General features: G+C 37.3%; 5 protein-coding genes across 8 annotated transcripts; 2 read left to right on the forward strand and 3 right to left on the reverse strand.

The window, feature by feature from the left end:
* Positions 1 to 2,066: 2,066 nt before the first annotated feature.
* Positions 2,067 to 5,422, reverse strand: LOC106372712. 2 transcript variants are annotated; one of them, XM_013812991.3, is made up of 5 exons: positions 5,171 to 5,422; positions 3,055 to 4,903; positions 2,774 to 2,978; positions 2,479 to 2,663; positions 2,067 to 2,402 (listed from the first exon to the last, which is right to left on the reverse strand). In XM_013812991.3, the coding sequence occupies exons 2-5, from the start codon at positions 4,892 to 4,894 to the stop codon at positions 2,314 to 2,316; spliced, it is 2,319 nt and encodes a 772-aa protein (XP_013668445.1). In that variant the 5' UTR covers positions 4,895 to 4,903; positions 5,171 to 5,422; the 3' UTR covers positions 2,067 to 2,313. The 2 variants fall into 2 exon arrangements, with proteins under 2 accessions (XP_013668445.1, XP_013668446.1); XM_013812992.3 differs by lacking the exon at positions 5,171 to 5,422 and adding an exon at positions 5,028 to 5,148.
* Positions 5,423 to 5,538: 116 nt separating this feature from the next.
* LOC106372714 lies at positions 5,539 to 7,993 on the forward strand. Of its 3 annotated transcripts, none has more exons than XM_013812994.3 (8): positions 5,539 to 5,725; positions 5,798 to 5,947; positions 6,035 to 6,110; positions 6,199 to 6,294; positions 6,748 to 7,267; positions 7,336 to 7,471; positions 7,571 to 7,771; positions 7,857 to 7,993. In XM_013812994.3, exons 2-7 carry the CDS (start codon positions 5,831 to 5,833, stop codon positions 7,763 to 7,765), a joined length of 1,140 nt encoding a protein of 379 aa, XP_013668448.1. In that variant the 5' UTR covers positions 5,539 to 5,725; positions 5,798 to 5,830; the 3' UTR covers positions 7,766 to 7,771; positions 7,857 to 7,993. The 3 variants fall into 3 exon arrangements, with proteins under 3 accessions (XP_013668448.1, XP_013668449.1, XP_013668447.1); XM_013812995.3 differs by having other exon boundaries at positions 7,862 to 7,993; XM_013812993.3 differs by having other exon boundaries at positions 7,571 to 7,993.
* A 350-nt stretch (positions 7,994 to 8,343) lies between these two features.
* Positions 8,344 to 9,039, reverse strand: LOC106372715 (60S ribosomal protein L27-3). Its single transcript, XM_013812996.3, has one exon. It carries the CDS (start codon positions 8,941 to 8,943, stop codon positions 8,536 to 8,538), a length of 408 nt encoding a protein of 135 aa, XP_013668450.1. The 5' UTR covers positions 8,944 to 9,039; the 3' UTR covers positions 8,344 to 8,535.
* A 4,082-nt stretch (positions 9,040 to 13,121) lies between these two features.
* Positions 13,122 to 16,967, forward strand: LOC106372716 (protein PAT1 homolog 2). Its single transcript, XM_013812997.3, has 5 exons — positions 13,122 to 13,527; positions 13,760 to 13,917; positions 14,014 to 14,070; positions 14,233 to 14,308; positions 14,429 to 16,967. Exons 1-5 carry the CDS (start codon positions 13,470 to 13,472, stop codon positions 16,381 to 16,383), a joined length of 2,304 nt encoding a protein of 767 aa, XP_013668451.1. The 5' UTR covers positions 13,122 to 13,469; the 3' UTR covers positions 16,384 to 16,967.
* A 4,078-nt stretch (positions 16,968 to 21,045) lies between these two features.
* Positions 21,046 to 23,793, reverse strand: LOC106372717 (vacuole membrane protein KMS1). Its single transcript, XM_013812998.3, has 8 exons — positions 23,390 to 23,793; positions 22,920 to 23,131; positions 22,756 to 22,834; positions 22,379 to 22,678; positions 22,133 to 22,290; positions 21,937 to 22,053; positions 21,654 to 21,833; positions 21,046 to 21,548 (listed from the first exon to the last, which is right to left on the reverse strand). Exons 1-8 carry the CDS (start codon positions 23,439 to 23,441, stop codon positions 21,393 to 21,395), a joined length of 1,254 nt encoding a protein of 417 aa, XP_013668452.1. The 5' UTR covers positions 23,442 to 23,793; the 3' UTR covers positions 21,046 to 21,392.
* Positions 23,794 to 24,112: the final 319 nt, after the last annotated feature.

Below are 24,112 nucleotides of genomic sequence, written 5' to 3' on the forward strand. Positions count from 1 at the left end.
CTATTACCAGATTTCAACATTAAACAATAAGAATGTGTTCTATGTGTACAATATATTTGAAATAAATATTAGTGAATAGTAATGGTTTCCTATCACATACATATTTTTAATTATCTTTTCATATATATTAATTAACAATATTATTTAGCAAAAACAAACTTTTGCTCATAATTGTTTTAGTAAATATCGATAACCTTGAACTTTAGCGTTATATGTTAACAATGCGATAACTAAGAAAATAGATTTAATGTGGATACTCTTAATTGTGTACGCCTAATATCTCCTAAACATTATTTGTGAAGTAATTTGCATGTGTGTAATCACCACATTTAGTTTCAACAAAAATGATGACATAACTTTTAGAAAATGATGACATAGCATTAACCTAATTATGACATGTGCAATTTTTTTTATAAAAATTAATATTTTAGGTAAATATTTTAAAATATGGTAATGATTAGTAACTCATATATCACATTAATGTAATTTTTGTATAAATATTTATTTTAGCTAAACTATTTTAATATTTTAATAACTCATATATCACCATGAAATTTATATATATACCACACATTAAAAAATAAACTAAATGTTGCCAAAAAAAAATAAAAATAAATAAACTAAATATAATTACAAATATATTTTTCACATCAACTTATATATCATATATATTTAATCAAAATTAGTTGTAAGTGTGCATCAACAGATACAAACTAAAGCACTAATAAAAAAAAATTTATAGCTAAATTTTAAACTTTTATTTAAATTTATCGGTTCATTATATTAATTAACAAATTGAATTTTACTAGTTTAATATATTCTAACTAAACAAACAAAATTAGAGTTTACATATTTAAATATAGACATATTTAAGACTAGCTGATATTAGACATATTTAAAAAAAATACAATATAATATAATTACAATTTATTTTATAAAATGTAATCTTAATTTTATTGAAAGTTAAATAAAATAAAAGTGAAATAGTTCAAGCAAATCGAAAGAAATAAGACTAAAAAGAATACTTTATGGTTTTATTATTTCCGAACTGATGAAGTTAATATATAAAAATAATAATGTTCAAATGTAAACTAAAAGTTTTTAAAATAATAATAATATTATATTTAAAATTATTATTAATGTGCATAACGTATAAATATTATATTATTAGATTTTATATATCTAAATATGTATATATTTAAAACTAGGTGATAAGAAACATATTAAAAATAAATAAATAAAAACTAAATATATTATACATTTATTTTTATAAAATGTAATCTTTACTCTACTGAGATTTAAACAAAATCAAAGTGAAAATTTAGACCAAATTAAAAAGGAATAAAACTATAAAAATATATTTATGATTTTAATTTTTTCCAAATCTATAAAGTTGAAATAATAATAATAATAATAGTGTTTTAACATAAACTTTAAAAAATTAAAAAAAAAAAATGTTATACTTAGATTTATTATTTTTGCGCGAAGTGGAGGAATATAATCATGATAATTTGAGATTGAGAAATTTCCTAGGATTATATTTTTAAAGTTTTGGTCACAGAAATAGCCTTCAAGAAATAAAATGACCAAAAAAAATTTTATTAAAGGGTAAAAATACATTTTTACCCTATGATTAACTAATCTAGATTTAGGGTTTAGAGTTAATGGTTGGGGTTTTGAGATCGAGTTTCAAATTTTTTTAAAAAAAAAAATTATTAAAATTTTCAAAATAGAAAAGGATTATTTTAGTCATTTTTTTAGAACTATTTTTGTGACAAAAACTTAAAAATGACTATTCGGAAGAGTTGCCCTTTGAGATTTGACAAGAGTTAAAGAAATTAAAAAAAAAAAAAAACAATTTCCTAACGTGAAACCTTTTCATGTACACAGAATCTAAAACTGAGCATCTATGGTTGAGCCAGGCATACTTTTCTTTTACTCTTGGGTGAGGAAAGGTCTTTCTGGTCACGTAGCAGCACCTCTTGTTCCGTCGGATGGATCATACGTTATATATTCATAGATTGATATTAATCACAAATTGACAAGAACTAAGAAAAATCCATCAGTTATTAGAGAGATTAGGCATTCTGACTTTTATAGAACACTGGCATTATTTTGTCAAACAATTTAAAAATCTTGGACAGAAACAGAGAATAACACCCAAATTCTATGAAACCAGATAATAATAGGACAATGAATGTTCCCAATGATAAAGACTTTGAAAGTACAACTAGGACTACAAACACCTTCTTCTGAGGTAAAGTTACAAAGAGACGACAAGAGGCTTAAACCAACCATAATCAAGTCTTAAGATCACGTGAATGCCTTCTCTGATGTGTTTGTGAAGTAGCCTTCATCTCTCACTTCTTTTTCTACCTTGAATATCTCTGGATCATCGAAACCTGTACACACCATTCTTATATTTCAACATCTCGCAAGTCTTACTAAATCAGATTGTGTGAGTAAAATCTTTTTTACCTGATCCCAAGTTATCAGTTTCATCCATCACTGGTACAAGCGACCTCTTAACAGACTCGAGTGACTTCCAGTCCGAGCTTCCATTTTCCTCAACACAAGCTTCGTCTCTCGAAACCCATTCTTTAAGAACATCCATCCTGCTGTGTGATAACGGGTCTAATGTCTCATCTCCGCTTTCAGATTCCCTATAGGTGACAGACAACAGTTAACTCTATTCTTTCTTTCTTTTTTTTTTTTTTAAGTCCATGGAAACAAATGTTTTAGCTGCAAAGGGGAAAAAGATCAAGTGACTTACAGTTGTTTGAGGCGCATGTTGTACTGAACAAACACAAGATCACTGAGCCGTTTTTGCTCAATGGAGTTCTTTGACTGGTATATTTGCTCGACCGGTATCAGGTTTCTCCTGCATCCAACTGATGAGCTACACGTCTGACTGAGAATGCGTATCGCAAAACGTGAGAGGTTCAAGCAGCTTTCTCCATATGTAGACCACCACTCAGCTGAAGAAACCAACCAACCACGTCAAAAAGAGTCAAGTAACAGAAAAGATACACAAGAAGTAAGATTAAACAGTACCAGGAAGCATTGTGTCCCTAGCTCTGATAGCCAAGTTCCTTCCAAAAACTCCAAGAGCATTCTTGTAAGAGTTCAACTCTTTGCTGAACTTATCTTGAATATCCTTATCAGGAACCAACCTCTCGATGCAGTCGACCAGAAACTGAACCATCTCGCCACGCATCTCTTCACTGGCGGTGTAGAAGAACTTGGGGTTGAGAAAGAAACCAGCACCATACAACTGAACATGTTGTTGCTGCTCCCACCACTGATCTATAGTCCTCCAGTACACCATGTAATCCTCCTTGTTAACCAGATCTCTCTTGATCGCTTCCTTCGCTCGGTACAGTGCTGCGTAGACATACCCCATCCCAGGCCTCTTCTCAGAGCAAGCTATTTTCAAAACCCGCAGAAGAGGACCCACCAAATCGTTCACCATAGCTACCGCCTTCCAGAAGGCTTCATCATCGATGGTAGCAGTCATAGCCAATCCGCTTGCTTCTTTCAAATACACGCTTTCATTCCACTCTGGTGAAGTAACCATAGCCTGCAGGTTGGACTTGAGCTCAGCTATTCTACCCAACGTAGCGAAACAAGTGGCGGAAGCACTGAAAAATGGGTCCACTATATCATTGCCGCAAGTGAACTTCAACATCATATTCAAAACATCACTACGGTTGTATATGAATCTTGTGATGGCTCGAGCACGTTCGATAGTTTCGCTTATCCAGCCAAGCTTCCCGAACTCGTCCAGCATGTTATCTAAGCAATGTGCAGCGCAAGGAACCCAATACAGAGATCCATACTCGCCCATCAGCTTCTTCCCAGCAGCAGCGTAGTGATCATCGGACTTTGTAATCACTTGAACGACATGTGTACTGTCAACTTCTTCAACCACGTCCCTTAGCAGCTCAAACAACTTATCAGGACAAGATAATATCTCAGACGCGTCCACGGATCTCAGGAAGACTGTCTTTTCAGGACAGTAAACCAAAAAGTTAAGGACTTTAAGGCCCTTATGATCAGAGCTCAACTCCTCGACCAGAACGGAACAGCCTGTCCTCTTCCACATCGCTTTGCAATCTTCAACTTCTCTAGTTGTTTCCTCTACACAACTCTTCAGTATCCAACCTCGAAGGTCATCGTGCGTTGGTGCAGACACTCCGTATCCTCCAGAGGCAATGGCATCGATCATCGGCTGGAGATTAGCAGAGTTCACCGCATCGAAATCAGCTCCGATACCAAACAGAAACCGTCCAACCGCCATGTGAACGGCGTTCTCCCTATCTTTAGAAGCTGGGTGCACAATGTTCTTCACGCTGCTAATCGCCACGGGGACCAAATTGGTGTCCATGTCTGTACCAATCAAGCCATTGTTGTTGCTCGAACTGCCATTCTCTAAAAAAGCAGCCTTCTTTCTCCTGTAGGGCCTCTGCTTCGTTCTGCCCTCGTTTTGCACGACTACATCAGTACTCTCCGGCGAGGTGAAACCGTTGTTGACATCAGACTGAACCACCATCATCATCGGCTCAGCTTCACAAGGAGGCAAAGCAGGCAAAGGCAAAGACTCAGGCTCAGCTGAGGTGGAATGGCGTCTCTTCCTCTGACGTCTCACGGTTCCTTCGATGCACTGTCGCAAGAAGAGCCTAACATCTTCCGGGACTTGGTCACAGATCACGCCTTGTCCCTTGATGCCAGCGAGATGCTCCTTGACCCTCGTGATACCGCCGCCTTTGAACATTTTGCGACAGTAGAGGCACCTCATCTGGAGCCGGTCGCCGTATTTGTAGATTTCACAGTGCTTCCACGCATTGTCTTGCTTCTGAGGTGTAAGAGCTACAGGTTCCAACTCCGGTTCCATTGGTTAAGCCTGAGTTTCATGGGAAGAAGAAAGCAAAAGGCAGAGACTTTGTTAATGGGTAATGAAAATTAAAGCTTTTTCCGGAATTAAGAAAATAAAAACGTAACGAAGATAACAAAGATCCTATCACAACCCTGATGAATATTTCAAGAACCGCTTTGGAATTTGCACAAATCAAAAGACGAATTCTAAAACCTCCCCATGCAACACCGGCCAGATAACACAATTTGGATTAAGACAAAAACCGATGTAAGAAGAAGAAGGAACAAAACGAACCTTTTTTTTCTTTTTCTGGTTTGCAGGTTGTGGCCGGTTACGGAGAATCGGTTTCGGGAAAAAGAGGCGAGATTCCGGTACAATTACTTCGGTTCTGGAGAATAGGAAGGTGGAATCAGGAGGAGAAGACGAAACCGGAGGAAAGGCGGAGAGAATCGGAGGAGGAGATGCAATGTCTGGGGAAATTTGAGCCGGGCCGTTTAGGGTTCGAAGGGGGAAAATAGGTTTGGCAGCTTTTCTGGTTTATGATGAGACGAGATGTCCTTTATACCATCTACCAAACTCTTTTATTTTTGCTAAAGTTTGTTTTCCGTTTCTTTTTTTTTCTATTAATTCCTAAATTGCGAAAACGCCGTCGTTTTATTTTTAGGGTATTTTTCTTGCTAAACGACATCGTTTGTCTTCTTCTTCGACTTGGATCGGAAACTCGTACTCGTCTTAGTTTTCTCTGATCTCGTTGCTTCTCCAACGTAGAACAGTGTTGAAGATGAGGTTTTTGTGTACTTAGATCTCCAATATACTTTCTGTCGGAGAACTTCTTCTTGCCCTGAAAAAGTAATAAAAATTTGATATACTTAAATCCAATTTCGTCGAACACTTAGACGTCGCTCTCGTTTTTGTCTCCAGGATCGTTATTGTTGCCACAATCGAAGCCTTGAAATGGAAAAGCTTATTGAGAATCATCAGTTTGCGACGCATGCTATCGCCGCATCGGCCTCTGTCTCGCTAGGAACTGCGCTCGCTTACCCTCTAGATACCATCAAAACCATTATCCAGGTTTCTTTCTTCTTCTTCTTAGCCAACTTTTTCATCTATCGCTTTGAACTCTCCGGGGGGGATTGATGTCTGCAATTGAAAATGCAGGTTGGTTCAGGACCCAGTAAGAAACTAAGCCCATCTCAAGTCGTCAACAGAGTTTTCCGCTTCTCTGGCTATTCAGGTTTCGCAAAAGTTATTCTTTTGAATGTTGCTTCAGGCAAAAATGATGTATTGTTTGATTGGTTCCGTCTTTTTGAACACAAATGCAGGTTTGTACAGTGGTCTTGGATGGTTAACTCTTGGAAGAATCTCAGGTGTTGGTGCAAGGTTCGGTGTCTATGAGATTCTCACAGCTTTTTATAAAGGTTTTACGCAGATCCATGTCTCTTTTAATGCTTAATGTGTATGATTCAAGAGTAGGTTTTGCATCTTGAACTTCTGTCAAGAACGCAGTCTGTTAAAGAGAGTATTGCATTTGTTCATAGATTATGTAGCAGTATTCGAATCCGTTCATGGCATTTACAAGTAAAATTTGGTTGCTTTCATTACACTATGAGATTCTTACAGCTTTCTACAAATTACACAGACCCATTTCTCCTTTCTGCCCCCTAATGTGTGAGAATCAAGATTAGGTTTTGCATCTAGCTCTTCTCACTCTTAACCCAAGAACACAGTTGAGTTGAACTTTATTGTCACATAGATTATGTTGAGTATATAGCAGTATTCAAATCCATTCATGGGTTTTACATTCAAAGTTGGTTCCTTACAAAGTTGCTAGTATGAACTTGGTAGTTGAAATTTACCCCATCTTGTTCCAGATGGTCGACGTGATAACTATGTGCAAGTCAGTGAAGCTGTTCTGGCGGGGATGGTGGGAGGTGCAGCAGAAACAGTGATGACTTCTCCATTTGAGCTAATCAAAGTCCGACAACAAGTAACTGCTGCTTCACGGGCTCCAAACGCTGCAGCTGCTGCAGAAACCGCACCGGTGATTTCACCAATGATCAACAAACTGCTAAGAAGATACGCTCTTGATATGAAGTCGTTGACACAAACCGTGAATCTGTTATCCGTGTTGAACCATAAACACCCAAACATGACAGCCGCTTTGCAAGAGTACCCATGGATGATGACTGGAACAGGTAATCCACCATCAGCCATGGATGTTAAGAGACCGATGGATGTTGCATCACTTGAAGGAGTGAGAGCGTTATGGAGAAATCTTCGTTCAGGTCTTATAAGAGATTGTCTTTACGGAGGAGTGTTCTTCGGAACATGGCAGTTTCTTCGCGAGGCAATGATCGGTTGGAAAGCAGTCGGAATGAATCCTCTCCCCAGGTAATTTAAACTACTAGTTTTATCATTTAAGTGTGTAGTGATTGTTTTTAATGATTGTTGAGTTTCAGTTCTGAAGAAGAAGTCGGACCTTTATCTCCGGTAGCTGTTAGCATTGCTGCTGGATTTTCTGGTGCCATTGCAGCTGCAGCATCTCATAGCTCTGACACAGCAAGAACACGTGCACAGTGTGTAATACTGCCAAAGGTTAAAAAAGAAGATCCATCCATAGCTTTTTAAACATTATCTTACAAATGATCTGTATCTCATTTTCTTTTATGTTTGGTTTCTATTCGCTTTTGACAGTATACAGCAAAAGAGAGGAAGTTTCTGAAATGGAATAAACCTGGAAAGAGATTGGAGAGATGGACAGGAATCCATCCTACAGACAGAAACTTATTGTTCCGGGGAATTGGGATTAGGATGGCAAGAAGCTCTGTTGCATCGACCATTATCGTCGGAAGCTATTACTTAGCTGTCGATTTATTGGTCCCAAAGTGATAACAGGTATCATCACACACAATCTACCTATCCATCCATCTTGAATTCGATAAGAAAACCAATACCTGAGTTTTTTTTTTTTCTTTTGTAGTGTAGCCTTCGTTTTGTTATGCAATAAAATGTGGAACATTTGTGTGTTATGCTTCCAGTTATACTCTTTTGAGCTGTGAGCATGTAACATTAACATTCAAGTAACTTCAGAATGAAATGCTTGTGCAGGTTGTCATATAGTTCAGTTTCAAAATGATTTAAAAACTTATAAATCCTATCAGAACTAGTGACTGAACATGTTTTTACGCAAGATCGTGAAAAGAACAAAAAATTAGATAAAATTTCAATTTTACTACAGATTGAAAGACTTTCCTTCAAAAAATTTAAATTTGTTAGGGTTTACCACAAAATGGGAGACTTTGTTAAAGAAATGCAAGATCGATCATTTTCTAGCAGAGATTTTAATCAAAGCTACTTAGAATGGAACTCTTGAATCTTACAAAACTAAGCAAAGCGTAAGGTAGTCATTACTAATACTCAAATTATCACAAAATCCAAAGCAAAATCATTCAATGGAAGCAAAGAGGTAATCAAAATGCCATAGAGAATCAAACTCCAGAACAGAAATTTCCAACAAAAGTCTTTCACAACCCAAAAAAGGATCCACATTGTTCTCCATATGAACCATAGAAACTAACAATAATACGCTGTTTTAAATATTGGATAAGAAAATGAAACAACAAAATAAGCTCAGAATGTTTCTTCCGACAGTGATTCCTTCAGAACCTGAGTTTGGTAAAGAACCATCTGTTCTTCCCGGTCTTGAAACGCTCCTCGAGCTTAGCCTTAGCCTCCTTGAGAGCAGCGACCTTCTTGTCCTTTGAAGACAGAGCCTCGAGGGTCGCGACTTCCTTGAGATCCACATCGAGGGTGTAACGCGTAGGCATCAGATGCTGGTAGTTGACGACCTTGATGAAACACTTAACCCTAGATTTCTTCGCCGTCTTCTTCGCTGAGTCCTTGCGGATGACCTTGCTGGGGTACTTCTTGAGCCCGGCAACGAGGCAGTGCCCGTAAGGACGCTCGCGGTTTCCGTCGTCGAAGGAACGGATGATCACCGCCTTCTTCCCGGCGTATCGGCCTTGGAGGAGGATCACTGCCTTGTTCTGCTTCAAGAACTTCACCATTGTTGCTTCACTTGTGTAGATCCCTCTCCTTCGTCTTGTTTATCGCCGCTGAAAAAAAAAACCAAGTGGCGGATTCAATGAAAATGCTAGGTTTAATAGTTGATAAAGAAACTCAACGAGAATGAAAACAAAACCCTAGCCCAGTAAAAAAGCCTATATTGAGGTTATTAGGCCCATTGGACTCTATATTGATGTTACCCATATAATACACCTTTCGTTTTGTTTCTAGTGCTTTTATCGTCTCACAACGAATCGTATCAATTATAACATTTACGGAATTGTCATCACCTTAATGTTCTTGAATTGATTTCAATTAAGGAATGAGTGTATATCATTTACAAAATTTGCTAATAATCATTTCTGCTTAAAGCATGCATATTTGAGAAATCAAATTGGGGATAATTAACAATATTACTACAACTAAGTGTAAAGTTGTAGTTTGGCCTTCCACACATCCAAAAAGTAGTATGAGTAAGATTAAATCTCCCCCCCTCCCCCCCCCAACCCACACAAAAAAAGAAAACACTAGCAAGAGATTGATCTTCGACAAGAGCCTACATTTTAGGCCTAACTACACCCTGATCAACGCGGATATGAATTTTCAGTTTTTAATTATTTATTTTATTAAATGATGTATTTGTAATATTCGTTCATATTATATTCATTAAGTAAATTTTTTTTTGCATCTTAAACTATCTATTTTTTTTACGAATGTGTGATATCATATAAAAAATATAAAATAAATGAGTATAAGGTTAATTAGATAATTTTAAAAACAGAAATTTTTCTTTCGTGTGCGATATCATATAAATAATGATCCGCCCAGTTAACAAAAATCATGATTATTTTATGTGTAATTTTTTTTTTTTGACAATTTCCTTAAAACTATGTTAAATTTTACATATTTTAATTAGAATATTTTTAATATCTTTACCTTTTTATTTGAAATGCAACTCAATATTTTTTAACAATTATAACCAAATATTTAAAAAATATTTTTAGAATTTGTTTGAAAAATATGAAAATTACATTTTAAATTAAAATTATCCTAAAATATGATAAAATTTGATGTAAACGAAAACTCAAATTATGTCAAAAATAATTATATTCAATGATAATAACAATTTTAACTGATTATTTTTTAAAAAATACATTTACAAAATGTTTGAAAGAAAATTCATTTATCTTTCAAATATAAAATGAAAATATTATAATTAAATAATAAAAAATATAAATAAAAACCATAAATTTAGCAAATGACAACTGAGTTATATTATGCTAAAATTTTCTTTCTAACAATTTATCAAATGACAAATGAGTTATGAGCAAATAATACCATATAATTTTTAAAAACATAGTCATTCTTAAATATTTTTTGAATAAATAATTATTTTTAAATTTAATCAACTAAAAATAATATCCGTACAATTGTGTGAGTCAAATTCTAGTTTTATTGATGCATGCTATATATTAGTGCTGCATGTTTGAGGTAACATTTTAATGATGCACGTTTTTAAAAATCTCCATTATTAAAATTATGCACGTAAGGATAACTCATGAGTTTTTTTGTTTATTAAATGACATTATGTCCAAATTTATTTAAGGATATTTCATTAAGGTAACTGAAAAAGACAAACAATAAAATAGGAAGTTTAAATTCATTTAAGCATATTTCATTACTGAAAAGACAAGTAATAAATTAGACAGTTTTATTCGTTTTAGGATATTTCATAAATGCAACTGAAAAAGACAAAAAAAAAAGAGTTTAATTAAGAGAAAAATACAAAAATAGCACTAAATCAAGTTTTTGTTCACAAACTAGCACTCAAAGTCAAAAGTCACAAAAATAGCACTTAATGTTTTATCAAAAGTCACAAACTTAGGGTTTAGAGTTAAAGGGTGGGGTTTAGGATTTAGGGTTTAGGGTTTAGGGTTTAGAGTTTAGGGTTTAGGGTTTAGGGTTTAGGGTTTAGATTTTAGGGTTTAGGGTTTAGGGTTTAGGGTTTAGAGTTTAGGGTTTAGGGTTTAGAGTTTAGGGTTTAGGGTTTATGGTTTAGGGTTTAGGGTTTAGGGTTTAGAGTTTAGGGTTTAGGGTTTAGAGTTTAGGGTTTAGGGTTTAGAGTTGATAAATGAGGTTTTGGGGATAAGATTTCAAATTTTGAAAAATAAAAAAATTAAAATTTTCAAAGGATAAACTTAGAAATGTGCTATTTTGGTCATTTTAGTTTTTGAGTGCTATTTTTGTGATAGAAACTTATAAAGGTGCTATTTTGGAGATTTGCACTTTAATTAATGAAGTAAAAACATTTTCAAATGGGTACTTCTCTTTTAATAATATAGATGATATTCGATAGCATGGTCATCCCGGATTTGGCATTTCAAACTTGATTCAGAGACATTATATTTGGTAAAAAGAGATTATATTTGGGATTTGGCTCAAGAACATGTGTTGATTTGTCCATGAGACTAACTTGTTACACATATGTGTCTTGCATCTAAAACATCACTTATCACGAGAAATTTGGCTCATAATTTTCTTTTAATGTTTTATGAATTATAATCCATTCACGTCCATTTACTCCTATATTTTCTTTTTAACTTATTCCATTTATACTTCACCCATGTTCACTCAGCATAATTCGGCCAGGTGTAAGGGTGCGGGTGGTAACACCAGATCTTTGAAAACTCTTATGGAATTAAGTATCGAGTATTTTCGTCAAACATCAGATTGGAAACTCTTCCTGTACTTGTAGATGTAATCAAGTATAGTTATTGCTTAAATACGTATTTAGGTTTATAATTTTAAATTGCATGCTTGACTTTGTAGTTACTACAAAACTATAAGCGTGTACTTATGGACTTTGAAATTAATTTCAGATTTAGAAATTCTAATAGAAAAAATGACTGGATAGCAATAAAAAAGTTTTTGTCACAAATATAGCTTTTAAAAATAAAAATGACCAAAATAGCACTTAATGTTTTATCAAAATAGATAAATATACACTTATACCCCAATGATAAATTAATTTAGACATTAGGGTTTAGAGTTAAGGGGTGGGGTTTAGGATTTAGGGTTTACGATTTAAGGTTTAGAGTTTAGGGTTTAGGGTTTAGAGTTTAGGGGTAGGGTTTAGAGTTTAGAGTTAAGGGGTGTGGTTTAGGATTTAGGGTTTAGGGTTTAGGATTTAGGGTTTAGGGTTTATGGTTTAGAGCTTAGGGTTTAGGGTTTAGAGTTGGAGAGTGGGGTTTTGGGATAAGATTTCAAATTTTGAAAAATAAAAAAAAATTAAATTTTTCAAAAGATAAAATGCTATTTTGATCATTTTAGTTTCGAGTGCTATTTTTGTGACATAAACTTAAAAATGTGCTATTTTAGAGATTTGTCCATTATAGTATGACAATTTAAGACTTCACGTGGCCGAGGCCGAGTATATCGTGTCCGCGGCAATATATATGTTTTCAATATTTACGCCATATGAGGTCAAACTGAACCGACCGGATGAAATCCATTCACATGGACCATATAACTTGTCACTGCAGTTATATATTTTAAATTCTGGTCTATATGCATTTAATTTATTGTTCATCTCTATGCATCTGAATTTTTTAATGGTCGAGTTTCAACTGAGGCATGACATAAAGTTAAGTGGGAAAACATTACTGGAATCAAAGATAAAAATGCCATAGAACTATAGAGTTAGTGGTTGTGTTATGTACCTATAAATTACCAAAAACAAAATTCAAAGTTATCCAAAACAGTTACATGAAAGGATAAAATAAACATGAACACATCCACTTGGCTTGTAAGTATACATGGAAAGTGACAAGTAGATAGATATGAATATGATAGCTTTTCGTAATCAATAAATATATTATCATTCTGTGATGATACATGAATATATATATATTGCTGATGGAAATTCAAGAAAGAAAATCGGAAGTAGAATATGATGGAAATTCAAGAAAGAAAATGGAAAGTAGAATATTTTACTTTTGATATTTGTCAACAAAAAAAAATTTAATTTGAGAATGCTGTGATATATTTTTATTTAATATAACGAAAAAGGCAAAAGGGAATTAAAAAGAAAAAAAAAAGAATAAAATATTGCGCTATTTTTAGTTTTAATTTTACGAAAAAAAACTGTTTTATAAAAAAGAAAGGATTTATTCGTCGGGCAAAGGTCATGTGTCAATGTTACGCACAGAACAAATATAAAACACTCATCCTTTCCTCTCTCTTCTTTAGCCTCTTTCTTTCTTCCTCTTCTTCTTCTTCTTCTTCAGGGAGGGATGCTTCCCCCGACTTTCCGATGAAACTCTTTTTACTTTCTTCAATTTCCCCGGAAAATCAGGAACTCTAGAAATCTGAGCCGATTTTCACCTTTATTTTCTTTTGTTTAGCTGTAATCTTGTTAGACAAGCAGTCCTCAACTCTAGAGCTATAGCTGGTTAGAAGAGATTCGCTGGTTTTGTTTAGCGGTCTTTCGTCTGATTTGCAAAGCCTTTTGTGTTATTGTGTGTGGATCATGGAGAGATCTGATTCTAGAGATCTTTACTACAACTTAGCTCGAGCTTCTTCATCTAGTGAGTTCCTTTTTCTTTCTCGCTCTTTGTGCTTTCATTCAGATCGAGAGTACGTACGTGTCTGTTTTCTGATCCAGTTTCTAAGCTTTGTTCGTTCTTCAATGCTTATAAGTTTTGAGGAAATTTTAAATAAAAACAGAGGATTCATGCTTTAAGATGCTCTGTTTTTATTACAGAGCTTTAGTTCTACTCATGTGAATAATAAAACCGGATCTCTTGTTGTCTTGTGTAGGTAATAATAATAGTACACTCTTTGACGCATCTCAATATGAGTTCTTTGGTCAAAGTCTTGAAGAAGTTGAATTGGGAGGTCTTGATGATGATGATGCCGCTTCTGTTCTCGGGCATGCCGATGATGGTGATGGGTATCACCTGTTTGATAAAAGAGAGGTAATTTTGGATTGACTTCTTTTGATATGTATGAGAGTTTAGCGTCCTTTATAGAATGATTTAGTTGTGTTTATAAACATCTACTTGTGGTTTCAGGGTGCAGGTTTGGGATCATTGTCTGAAATGGATGATCTTGCCACAACTTTTGCTAAGGTTAGCTTTTTTGTTCGTTGTCTACAATCATGACGTTAATAGTGACAAGAAAACTAAAGTTAGTTAGTTCATCATAAAGAGATAGCTTTTCTGAGCTTGTTCTTCTTCTTACTTGGTTGTCTACTTTACATATATGTCTTGTTTTGTTTGATGTTTTTGCAGCTGAACAGAGTTGTTTCCGGGCCCAAACACCCTGGAGTAATTGGTGATAGAGGATCAGGTTCTTTTTCAAGGGAAAGTGAGTTTATTACCTAACTCCCTTTACTTCTTCTGCGTTCTGTCCGTATTACATTGCAATTACAAGTTGACATATCTGTGTTAAGTCATGTTTTCCATTTAAATTACTTTTTATCTCCAGGTTCCTCTGCTACAGATTGGACGCAGGATAATGAGTTCACAAGCTGGTTGGACCAGCAGACGCTTGAAGAGCAAGCACACGAACCTAGCTGGTCTTCACAGCCACAACAACCTTCAGCTAACTCAAACTCTTTGCACAGAACATCCTCATATCCTCAGCAGCAAGCACAACTGCAGCATTACAATAGCGAACCGATCATTGTACAAGAGTCTACCTTCACCTCTTTTCCTACGCCTGGAAACAGATCTCAAATATCTTCACCGAGCCATATCCATCGCGCTCCTTCTCTCCCTGGTAGTAGCCAGCTGAACCTCCCTGCACCAAACTCTGCTTTCCATCTCTCAGGATTGTCACACGGACCGCCACACTACAACAGTAACTTGGCTAGATATGCCTCATGTGGTCCTACTCTTGGCAACACGGTGCAACCTCCTCACTGGGTTACTGACCCTGGCCTTCTTCTGCACGGTGATCGCTCCGGATTGTTACACAGTCTAGTTCAACAGCAGCAGCAGCAGCTGCAGCTTCCTCCTCGTAACGGTTTTACATCACAGCAGCTGATCTCGCTTCAGCAGAGACAATCTCTAGCTCATCTCGCCGCGTTACAGTCCCAGCTCTACAGCTCATGCCCCTCCCCATCGCGTCAAGAAGTAAGGGAACACAAACATAAGCCCTCTCATAGGAGCCGCAAAAACAGAAGTGGAGGAGGCCTCTCCCAACAGGCATCTCTCTCCAGCCAGAAAAGCGAAACCGGACTTCAGTTCAGATCAAAGTACATGACGTCAGAAGAGATAGAGAGTATCCTCAAGATGCAGCATTCAAACTCACACAGCAGTGACCCTTACGTCAACGATTATTACCACCAAGCTCGACTAACCAAAACGTCCTCCGGGTCTAGAGCAAAGACTCAGTTCTGCCCTTCTCATCTAAAAGACCACCAATCTCGCTCGTCCCGTAACAGTAGCAGCTCAGATCAGCAACAACCGCAAGTCCACGTGGATGCTCTTGGAAAGATCACTCTTCCTCACGTTTGCAGGCCACGCGCTTTACTAGAGGTTGACTCTCCTCCTGGCTCTCGTCATCATCTGGAGCAGGAGCCTCTTGTTGCAGCTAGAGTCACCATCGAAGATGCTTTTGGAGTTCTGATCGATATAGTTGACCTTGATAGGACTCTCCAGTGCAACCGTCCGCAAGACGGTGGCTCTCAGCTCATGAGAAAGCGTCAGCTCCTCTTAGAAGGCTTAGCGACCTCTCTCCAACTCGTTGATCCCTTCAGCAAAACCGGTCAGAAAACCAAAGACGACATCGTCTTTCTACGCATAGCGACTCTTCCCAAGGGGAAGAAACTGCTCACAAAGTATCTACAGCTTCTTGTCCCCGGCACTGAGATCGCTAGGGTTGTCTGCATGGCTGTGTTTCGCCACCTCAGGTTTTTATTCGGTGCCGCTGCGTCAGAGACGGTAGCTAACCTTGCTAACGCGGTTACTGTCTGTGTCCAAGCGATGGATCTCCGAGCGCTGAGTGGTTGTCTTGCGGCTGTTGTCTGTTCTTCAGAGCAGCCGCCTCTCCGTCCGATAGGAAGCCCTTCTGGGGATGGAGCGTCTGTTGTGTTGGTGTCTCTTCTCGAGAGAGCTGCTGAAGTAGTGAAAAACTCGAATGATGGACTGTGGAGAGCCTCGTTTGATGAGTTCTTCTCGCTTCTTACCAAATATTGTAGGAGTAAGTATGAGACGATACATGGGCAGAAGCAGGAGAATGCAGCAGCTGATGTGTTGGAGGTAGCTATAAAGAGGGAGATGCCTGCTGAGCTTTTACGCGCGAGCCTGCGTCATACGAGTGAAGACCAGCGGAACTTTTTGCTGAACTTTGGTCGGAAAGGTTCTTCACCGCCTGTGAGCGAGTTGAAAACCGGTGCAAGGGGTGGCCAGGTTAGCTCTGAGTCTGTCAGGGCTTAACTTTAACCATACATAGGAAAGAAACTGTGAGAACATGGGCTGGGTGTAGGAATCTTTCACTGGATTCAGGTGATAAATGTTGTTTTCTTTTTTAGATTGTGTGTGTTTAGATCTCTTTGTACTTCTTATGGTTGCGTATGAAAGGAAGAAACATTGAAAGTGGGAGTTGGTAAAACCTAAGTGAAATCCCGGGAGAGCTGTGTTTTTTGGTGCTCTGGTGATGGAGACTTAGGGTTCTAGGTATTTGGAAAGGAGGCTAGTGTTTGTGACTGTACAGACTGATGGTGAATGGTGATGGAGGCAAGAAGATGATGAAGGAATCTGATGATGGGTGATGGTCTGATGTGTGCGGGAGCTAAGATGTCTTTTGTTGTCTTAGCATCTTGTGGGTCTGTGTTGAAGTATGTGCATTGTGTAACAGTGAGGAACGCATAGTCTTTTTTTTCTCAAATGTTGTTTCTGTTGAACTAATGAACCATGTCTCGAAACTCCGGTTGGTACGTCGTATGTATCTGGATAGAGGCTAAGTCGAAATGTATTATGTTTTCGTAAGAAGTTTGAAACTATGAAATGTTTTACGCTTACGCAAACCTTTGTACTTATATCGTACAAAAGCGTAAGCGCATCCTCTAAGCACAAAACCTAGAGATTTCTCTTGTGGGACTTTCACGAGCTGATGATATTTCCTAGTTTTAATCGCGCACATGGTTAAAGGAAGTGGTAGGAATTAAGCCACGTGAAGCATGTCCTTTTCAAGTTTTGCAATTGCTCACATGCCACGTCCGCTTTAGCTGTCTCTTTTTCACTTTCTTATCTTCCTTTAATACAAGAAAAGGACAGAGAACCAAGCCCGGGTGGAGACATGAGAGGTGTCTGCATGATTTATCTATTTTTCTTCTCGAATTTTACCTAACATGACTCTTTGTCCTCTTCTTTGGTCGTACCACTACTCTCATCAATCATTACAATTTCCCAATGTACTCTTTTTTACTCTGTTGGTCGGCTACCAAGCGTACTATTATTGATTTATTATGCAAATAAGGTTTTTATTTTATTTTATTTGCCAGCCATGAAGCATGGGAGCCTGAAACGAATAAAAAACTAAGAGCCATTATTAGGTATCATAATTTATTTTCTAAAGGTATTCTTAAATATAAAAAATATAGACTACTAATCAAACATTATGCATGTTAAATAATAAGATAGCTTAACAGTAAAATAAGTAAAAAGTAAAACACGCTTGTCAAAACATTTAAAAACAATTTGTTTTAAGAAAACATTTATTATTTTACTCTCTCTCTCTCTTCCCCTACACTCTCTCTTTTCCCCTACACTCTCTCTCTCGACCTCAAGCGCGTCTCTGTTTCAACTCCGGCGTCTGGTGGCGCGTCCGCGCGCGTGCCGACGCCGGAGGTACCTCTCTCCTCTTTTTTTTCATCTGCTTTTTGCTCTTCTCCCGGATCCATCGTCTTCAACTGATATGCTCTCCGATCTGCGACAGAGGCTCTCTCCGATGAAGTGCGCCGCTCGCGAGGTCCCCCGACTCCGGCGTGGTCGCTGCTTTGTGGATTCGAGGCGAGGTTCTAGTTGGTGGTTTTGACTACGGTCGGTTCCGTGGAAGGGTCGGCTTTTGGGTTTTGGAGCAGGTCCTTTTTCAGTTTCTAGATCTGCTTCGAGTTTGTCTCCGTGTCGAGAACTGCGGCTTGTCTTCTTCTTTGTCTACGGTGGCTCTGTGCTGGAGTAGGCTTGGTGGTCAATAGACTAAGGGGAGCGGTTTTTGCGGTCCATTGCGGTGTCGTAGCGGGCTCTCTCTTCTGCCACTTAGTCACGTGTGTTCCAGTGATTCGTCTCGCCGGAAGCGGGTCTTGAGCGGTCGTGTGCAGGCGGAGATAGCCGACCTCTCAGTTCAGACTTGCGTGGTTTCGTCGGAGGGTTGTAATCAAGTAGTCGTCCATGGCTCTTGTGGACTTCTCGACGCAAATCCCTCACGTCCGGAGTTCTTCGTCCGTGCTCCTTCTCTGGTTTCTTTAGCAATTGCCGAGGCTTTTGCTCTTGATTGTTTCTTTGGTTTTATGTGTTTATGCCCGCTCTGTCGACACCGGAGTTGGGACCTTGCAGCTTGGTATCGTCCATTTGGTTCTCAGAGGACGCACTTGGCGAGTCGGTTCTCGGGAGTCATTAACCGGCTCTGTGTCTCCTTGTGGTCTTTGCTTGCTGTCCCAAGACCATGCTATTTTTGTTTGAGATAATGTGGTGGCGAGCTTGTCTTCCTTGCAGGTTTTGAGACCCTCTAGATCGGGAGTGGTGGTAAACCCAACCCGCCTTTGTAGTTATGGTGGCGGCAGTGGCGAGTGCTTGCTCGGTTTGGGAGGCGTTTCAAGCGTTGTGTGACGTTGTGTACAATCCCGGCTTGCTCGTGGTAAGTTCTGGAAACACTCCTCTATTGTTCGTCGAGCGCCTCATAGACGGTATCGGTTACATGTTCTGTGGAGTTCATCGGAGGCTAGCTACACCGTAGACGACATGAGAATTCCCGGCATCCGAGGAAACGAGGAGAACCTCACCTTCCCGTGACCATCGTCGAGGGTGAGAACGGCATTCGATTCCTAATGATTCCGAAGACGTCTAGCGGAATGTGTCGGGTTTAGTGGGCGGGCGAAGCTAGTTTGTATTAGGATAAATTGGGTTATTTTGTTCAAAGCGGGTCTGTAACCGAAACTGATTTCCCCGTTAAGCGGGTTAAAAAAAAAACATTTATTATTTTACTTTAATTTTATAAAAAGAAAATATAAAATGTTTGAACTGTAAAAACTAAGAACATTATTTGAAAACTAAAAATTTGAAATTTTTTATATATCTCATCAAATAATAAATAATCAAAATATTCTTATGAAAGAATAAAAATTATCATTTAAATAGTTTTCTAAAATGAAAATCAAAAACCTTGAATTTTTTTTATTTTAAAAACCTTGAAATTTGTAATAATAATTTTGCAAAAATCTAATCAAACCTTGTATCCACGTTAAAAGGTATGTTAATCATAGCTCAATCGAAAAAAACGTTATCCTGTTATGCTATTAAACCTCATATTTCTTGTAGTATATTTTCACTGTGGATCACTGCGTTTTTCTTCTACAGTGTATTTGTGTTGGGTTACTGGCTCGTTTATCCACCATAGGACCCCATGCTCTTTATTTCCAAGACACACTCCCACTTACCAAAGCTAGCCACCATACATCACATCAGCCTTCTCCATCGCCAAGTTGTGTTTGTGCTTACCCTACCTATTTGGACACGGATTGATGCGCAATCCATAATAATTTAGGAACTCTACGATGTGACTGGTAGATATAAATATTCAACCAGATTGAAACGTTCAATGAAGCTGACTTTTGGAAATGTTAAAACGGAAAGTGTTATAAATGAATGCGAACTAATTTGAAGAAATAAAAAAATTAAAAGTAAAAATTAATTAAGGCAAATACTTATTTAGAATTTGTTATTGATTATGTCAATGAAAAAATGTACAATCCTTTATACACGTAGTTATAACAGTTTCAAAATTTGGTTTACTTTTTAATTGTAGAGAAACATCTTTATCTTAGAAAAAAAATAATTATTTTTTGTGCAGAAGAAAAAAATAATTTTCTTAAACATAAAAAGCATTGATGGTATAAAGAGATTTAGTGGAGTTATTAGTACGTAGACAGACTCTAGATGAGTTATATTAAGATCCCATAATCATTGGTTTATGAATTGTTAGCAAAATTCATTGTTATTGGTTTGCGGAATTTTAAATTATATTCAAATATTTTGTTAATCAAAAAGTTTAGTTATCAGTGATTTTGTAATTTCATTAAATTATTTTGTTATTAGGATGTAAATTACTCGTAAGACTAAATTTTGAAAATATCACGTCTGCTTACATATAAAAACTAACCCACATATAAACATCTCTCACTCATGTCTTCTTATTTCTCATTCAGACGTCAATGATGACCTAATTTCCATTTTTCTTACATGGATTCTTTAGTGAATTATAATTTTTTTGGTTATATGATCTAATTTCTTTTTTCTTTCTCAACTTTAAAATTCTAAATTTTTATGTTTATACTCGTCCAAATGGTTTTGGCCCATAAATTTTCGGTTAAAATTGATTTTAGCCCATTTAGACTACCAACCATTTGGGTTTGACCATATCAAAAGGTCATTTGAATTTGGACCCATGGTCATCAGACCCGGTTGACATCTCTAACTGACATCTCTAAGCAGCACATTACGAACTACGAAGCTTGAACGGTGACAAAATAGCATGAACATACGCTATATTTCTGAGTCGCTTCCGAAGCTTTGTTGTTACATGCTATACTGAATCCTGACTTATGCAGCCAAGCCTTTTGTTAATTTTGGAACTGTGTTCATATATGTGCCGTTGATATTCTTCATTTTCCTTTTGGTCCCCCTGTTTGGCATTACTCTGTTTAAGAGATATTGGATTATTAGACTCCCCAATCCGGACCAAACTTGTCTGTTTGAGACTTACGGCATGTCTGTCCGTAAGCGATGCTAGTGCATTGGCGAGGTATATATATCTTTCCAGTAGCTAAGAGATTTAAATTAAATTCCATATAACACAATTAAGCTCTCCATAAACAACGAAAGTTAACATGGATTGGGCCATAATAGATTAACACTAGTTTCAATTTAAATAAGCAGAGTAACAAATTAACGACTATAAGCTTTTGTTTTTTTGAGTTCTTACCACAAAACCTTCACTGCAGAATCGCAGGATTAAAATAAGCATCCAATGCAATCTCACAATCCCAATTCCACCTCCTAAACACATCCTTCTCCTTCCATACAGTACAAATACCACGAGAAAAATGTGTAAACATTAGAAGAAAAGCTGCTTTTTTCTATACCTTTCTTCTAAATCTGGATAATGGCTGCTTTAATGTTGGGGCATAAGGAAGAACAGATGGTGAGGTTTGGCTCAAAAGGTATCTTGATCAATCAGAATGAGTCAAAGCAGCTACTTCTTTCTCTTGCTTCTTCTTCAAGTGTCTCTGTGCAGTTGCTGTCACAATCTTCACGAAGAAGTTGAGGAGCATTAGCCACACTATCCCGTTCCAGATCGACGCAAACGAAAAATCCCATTTTTTCACCTTACCCCACCAACAAAAACAAACCAAACTCAACAAAAGTTTTTGCAAAAGCCTGAAGCTCATGAAAATGCCCAGAGAGTTTTGTCAAGAACGAAAAGGTGTTACCTTGATATGAGATGGAACAGGAGGTGACACGTCAATATACTTTTCTTTCATGGCGTGGAGTTTGGCGATGAGTCCAGGCAATACATCAGCCAAACCAGGTACATGACTTAGTATCCAAATCATCTCGTTCTCCATCCAATCCAGCAGTTGGTTATTACAGACACATATGATAAATATTGTCTATCATAAGAAACAAAGTAAAAAAAAAAAAATAAAATAAAATCATTCAGGTGTCAGAACAGGCCTAAAGAGTAAATATCAAATCTCTGACAAGTTTCCACACCTGTATATGAGTTTTAATGATCGCCTTTCCGATTAAAGTGGCCAGAAAGAATTCCCAAAATGGAATGCCAAACTGTCCACACATTATTCCAGCGAGGTCAAACAGAGGATTTGGGACCTGCACTCAAAACAGAAGTAGTGTGTAGATGGTGAACACTAGTATAAAGTATTGTAGTTGGCTAATGCATAATACTAACCGAAGCAAGAACAAAGACGGTAAAGAAGTTCAAGTGCTGTGAATGTGTTAATAGCCAACGCTTAACGCGGTTCAAGTTAGCCGCCATAAATCCACTATCTTCAGATGATGAAGCTTCTAACTCTTCCATTCCATCCACTGTGCTCCCAGAAAGACTAGCTGGAAACATTTAGAGAGCCAAAACACACAATCAACAACCTAAACATATGCACATGCCGCAAATCAAAGAGAGAAGCAGTATATGAACCTGCCCTTGAGATGAAATATGGAGGAAGCTCCCCAAGAGCTGTCCCAATACCCCATAGAATCGCTTCCAGCTGGACTTGTGGTAATATGCTGGTTAGTGGAACACGAGATCCAGCAGCTGATACTATTAGAGGAGGACCAAATTCTGAACAAGACTTCTCGAGCCACGAGGGAACTCGTTTAAACTGTATGGTATCATATGGTGCATATTTCAGATCAATACGGCCACATTGGGTTGCTTTAAGAGTGAACAACGCAATGTGCGGACCCAAATAGAGAACAAAAGTGTGGAGGCCAGATCCTACAGGAGAAAGGAATTGTAATAAGAACAATGTCTAAGGCGAAAAGACTACTAATTTTTGTGTGTGTGTGACTAACCAAGACCAATAGAAGAGGCGACGCCAAGTGCTATCCACCATAAGCTGTATCGGACATACTCTGATACTTCTTCAACATGCTGTGTAACAACCAATTACACAAACTGTTGGAACCCTTTTTTACTACAATCCAGAAAAGTCTATATATGTCGGAAAGGTGTTTACTTTTCCATGAGGTCCATCAACAGTCACAAGCAAAACTCCAAATGCCACCAACAAAGTGGTCAGAAGCATGAACCAACCTCCATGAGCAAGCAGATACAATACCGATCGCTTGAAGTACAGAACAGTAGCCTCAACAAACAAGCTCAATGTACTCAAAGGTTGTGAGGTCAGTGTTAGATTCTCTACTTCCTTCTCATGCTTCTCACGCAGAGCTACAAGTTTTAACAAAGATTATATTTATTTGTAACAATGTCCATGTGAGTTTCCTAATTCAGCTAAGATATCATCTGAAAAATCTAGAGGCTACTCCATATCTCAATCTAAAATCAATAACTCATCCAAAACCCTTGTTGATGCTAACCAACAAAAAAAAAACATTGAAAGTTCAAGTTTTCAGATCTCGTAAGCCATAACAATTGATCAAAGGTCTGAATAAACGAAAACTTGAAAACATAAAAAGAGAAACTTGCCTGAGATGGCAGCATCAGAAGAAGAAGAACTCGCTACAGCGGCGGATCCCATAATCTCTGTGCGTATGCGTCTCTCTCTGTTTGGGTCACCACCAACTACTATATCTTAAAAGAGGATAAAGAAAGGATTTTAAACATAGATTCGAATGTTCGGAAGGATATCTGAACAATGGGCACGGTCTGATTCACGATGGGCAGGCTGTAAGAAAAAATAAATATATAAGATTGCTTGCAAACAAAAAGAAACGATTTTTTTTCTGATTTGAAAAAACAAAGATGGTTTTGGGTTCTTCTTTGTAACGTGACGTGTGGGTTTAGGTTGAGATCAAAGCAACAGTAGATAGAGATTAGTGAGTCAAAAAAAAAAAGAGAGTTCAAGACTTTGTTGTAGAAAGTCAGATATGGGATCAACCGACTCGGAAGCAGACGCAAGCGTGCGTAAAGTCTCTTCTAGTGGGCATTGATTAGAGGCCCATTCCGGTTTTCATGATGGGACCGATTGAATCGGAGATCCGTTCCAATTTCCACTCAAATTTTGGTATAAACAATGAACCGGATTTATAAATTGGATTGCAAATGACCAAATACAACTTTCAAATATTAGATTGTGAAATCTCTTTAGTGGTTTAAGTAAAGATTCTTCTACTTTTATTCTAGTCAATATGATGGGACCGGTTGAACCGGAGATCTATTTCCATCAAAATTTGGTATACGCGATGAACC

This window comes from Brassica napus, chromosome C1 (genome assembly GCF_020379485.1).
Source record: "Brassica napus cultivar Da-Ae chromosome C1, Da-Ae, whole genome shotgun sequence".
NCBI lineage: Eukaryota > Viridiplantae > Streptophyta > Magnoliopsida > Brassicales > Brassicaceae > Brassica > Brassica napus.

Bases quoted from the DNA above. Each gene is read 5' to 3' on its own strand.
- LOC106372717 (XM_013812998.3), bottom strand. From the start codon at position 23,441: ATGGGATCCGCCGCTGTAGCGAGTTCTTCTTCTTCTGATGCTGCCATC. The intron at 22,679-22,755 runs GTTAGTCACACA...TTTCTCCTGTAG, and splicing joins CGCCTCTTCTATTGGTCTTG to GATCTGGCCTCCACACTTTT. The intron at 22,054-22,132 runs GTTAGTATTATG...TTTTGAGTGCAG, and splicing joins CCGTCTTTGTTCTTGCTTCG to GTCCCAAATCCTCTGTTTGA.
- LOC106372714 (XM_013812993.3), top strand. From the start codon at position 5,831: ATGGAAAAGCTTATTGAGAATCATCAGTTTGCGACGCATGCTATCGCC. The intron at 6,111-6,198 runs GTTTCGCAAAAG...ACACAAATGCAG, and splicing joins CCGCTTCTCTGGCTATTCAG to GTTTGTACAGTGGTCTTGGA. The intron at 6,295-6,747 runs GTTTTACGCAGA...ATCTTGTTCCAG, and splicing joins TCTCACAGCTTTTTATAAAG to ATGGTCGACGTGATAACTAT.
- LOC106372715 (XM_013812996.3), bottom strand. From the start codon at position 8,943: ATGGTGAAGTTCTTGAAGCAGAACAAGGCAGTGATCCTCCTCCAAGGC.
- LOC106372712 (XM_013812991.3), bottom strand. From the start codon at position 4,894: ATGGAACCGGAGTTGGAACCTGTAGCTCTTACACCTCAGAAGCAAGAC. The intron at 2,979-3,054 runs GTACTGTTTAAT...TGGTTTCTTCAG, and splicing joins TAGGGACACAATGCTTCCTG to CTGAGTGGTGGTCTACATAT. The intron at 2,664-2,773 runs GTAAGTCACTTG...TGTCACCTATAG, and splicing joins AACATGCGCCTCAAACAACT to GGAATCTGAAAGCGGAGATG.
- LOC106372716 (XM_013812997.3), top strand. From the start codon at position 13,470: ATGGAGAGATCTGATTCTAGAGATCTTTACTACAACTTAGCTCGAGCT. The intron at 13,918-14,013 runs GTAATTTTGGAT...TTGTGGTTTCAG, and splicing joins ACCTGTTTGATAAAAGAGAG to GGTGCAGGTTTGGGATCATT. The intron at 14,309-14,428 runs GTGAGTTTATTA...TTTTATCTCCAG, and splicing joins AGGTTCTTTTTCAAGGGAAA to GTTCCTCTGCTACAGATTGG.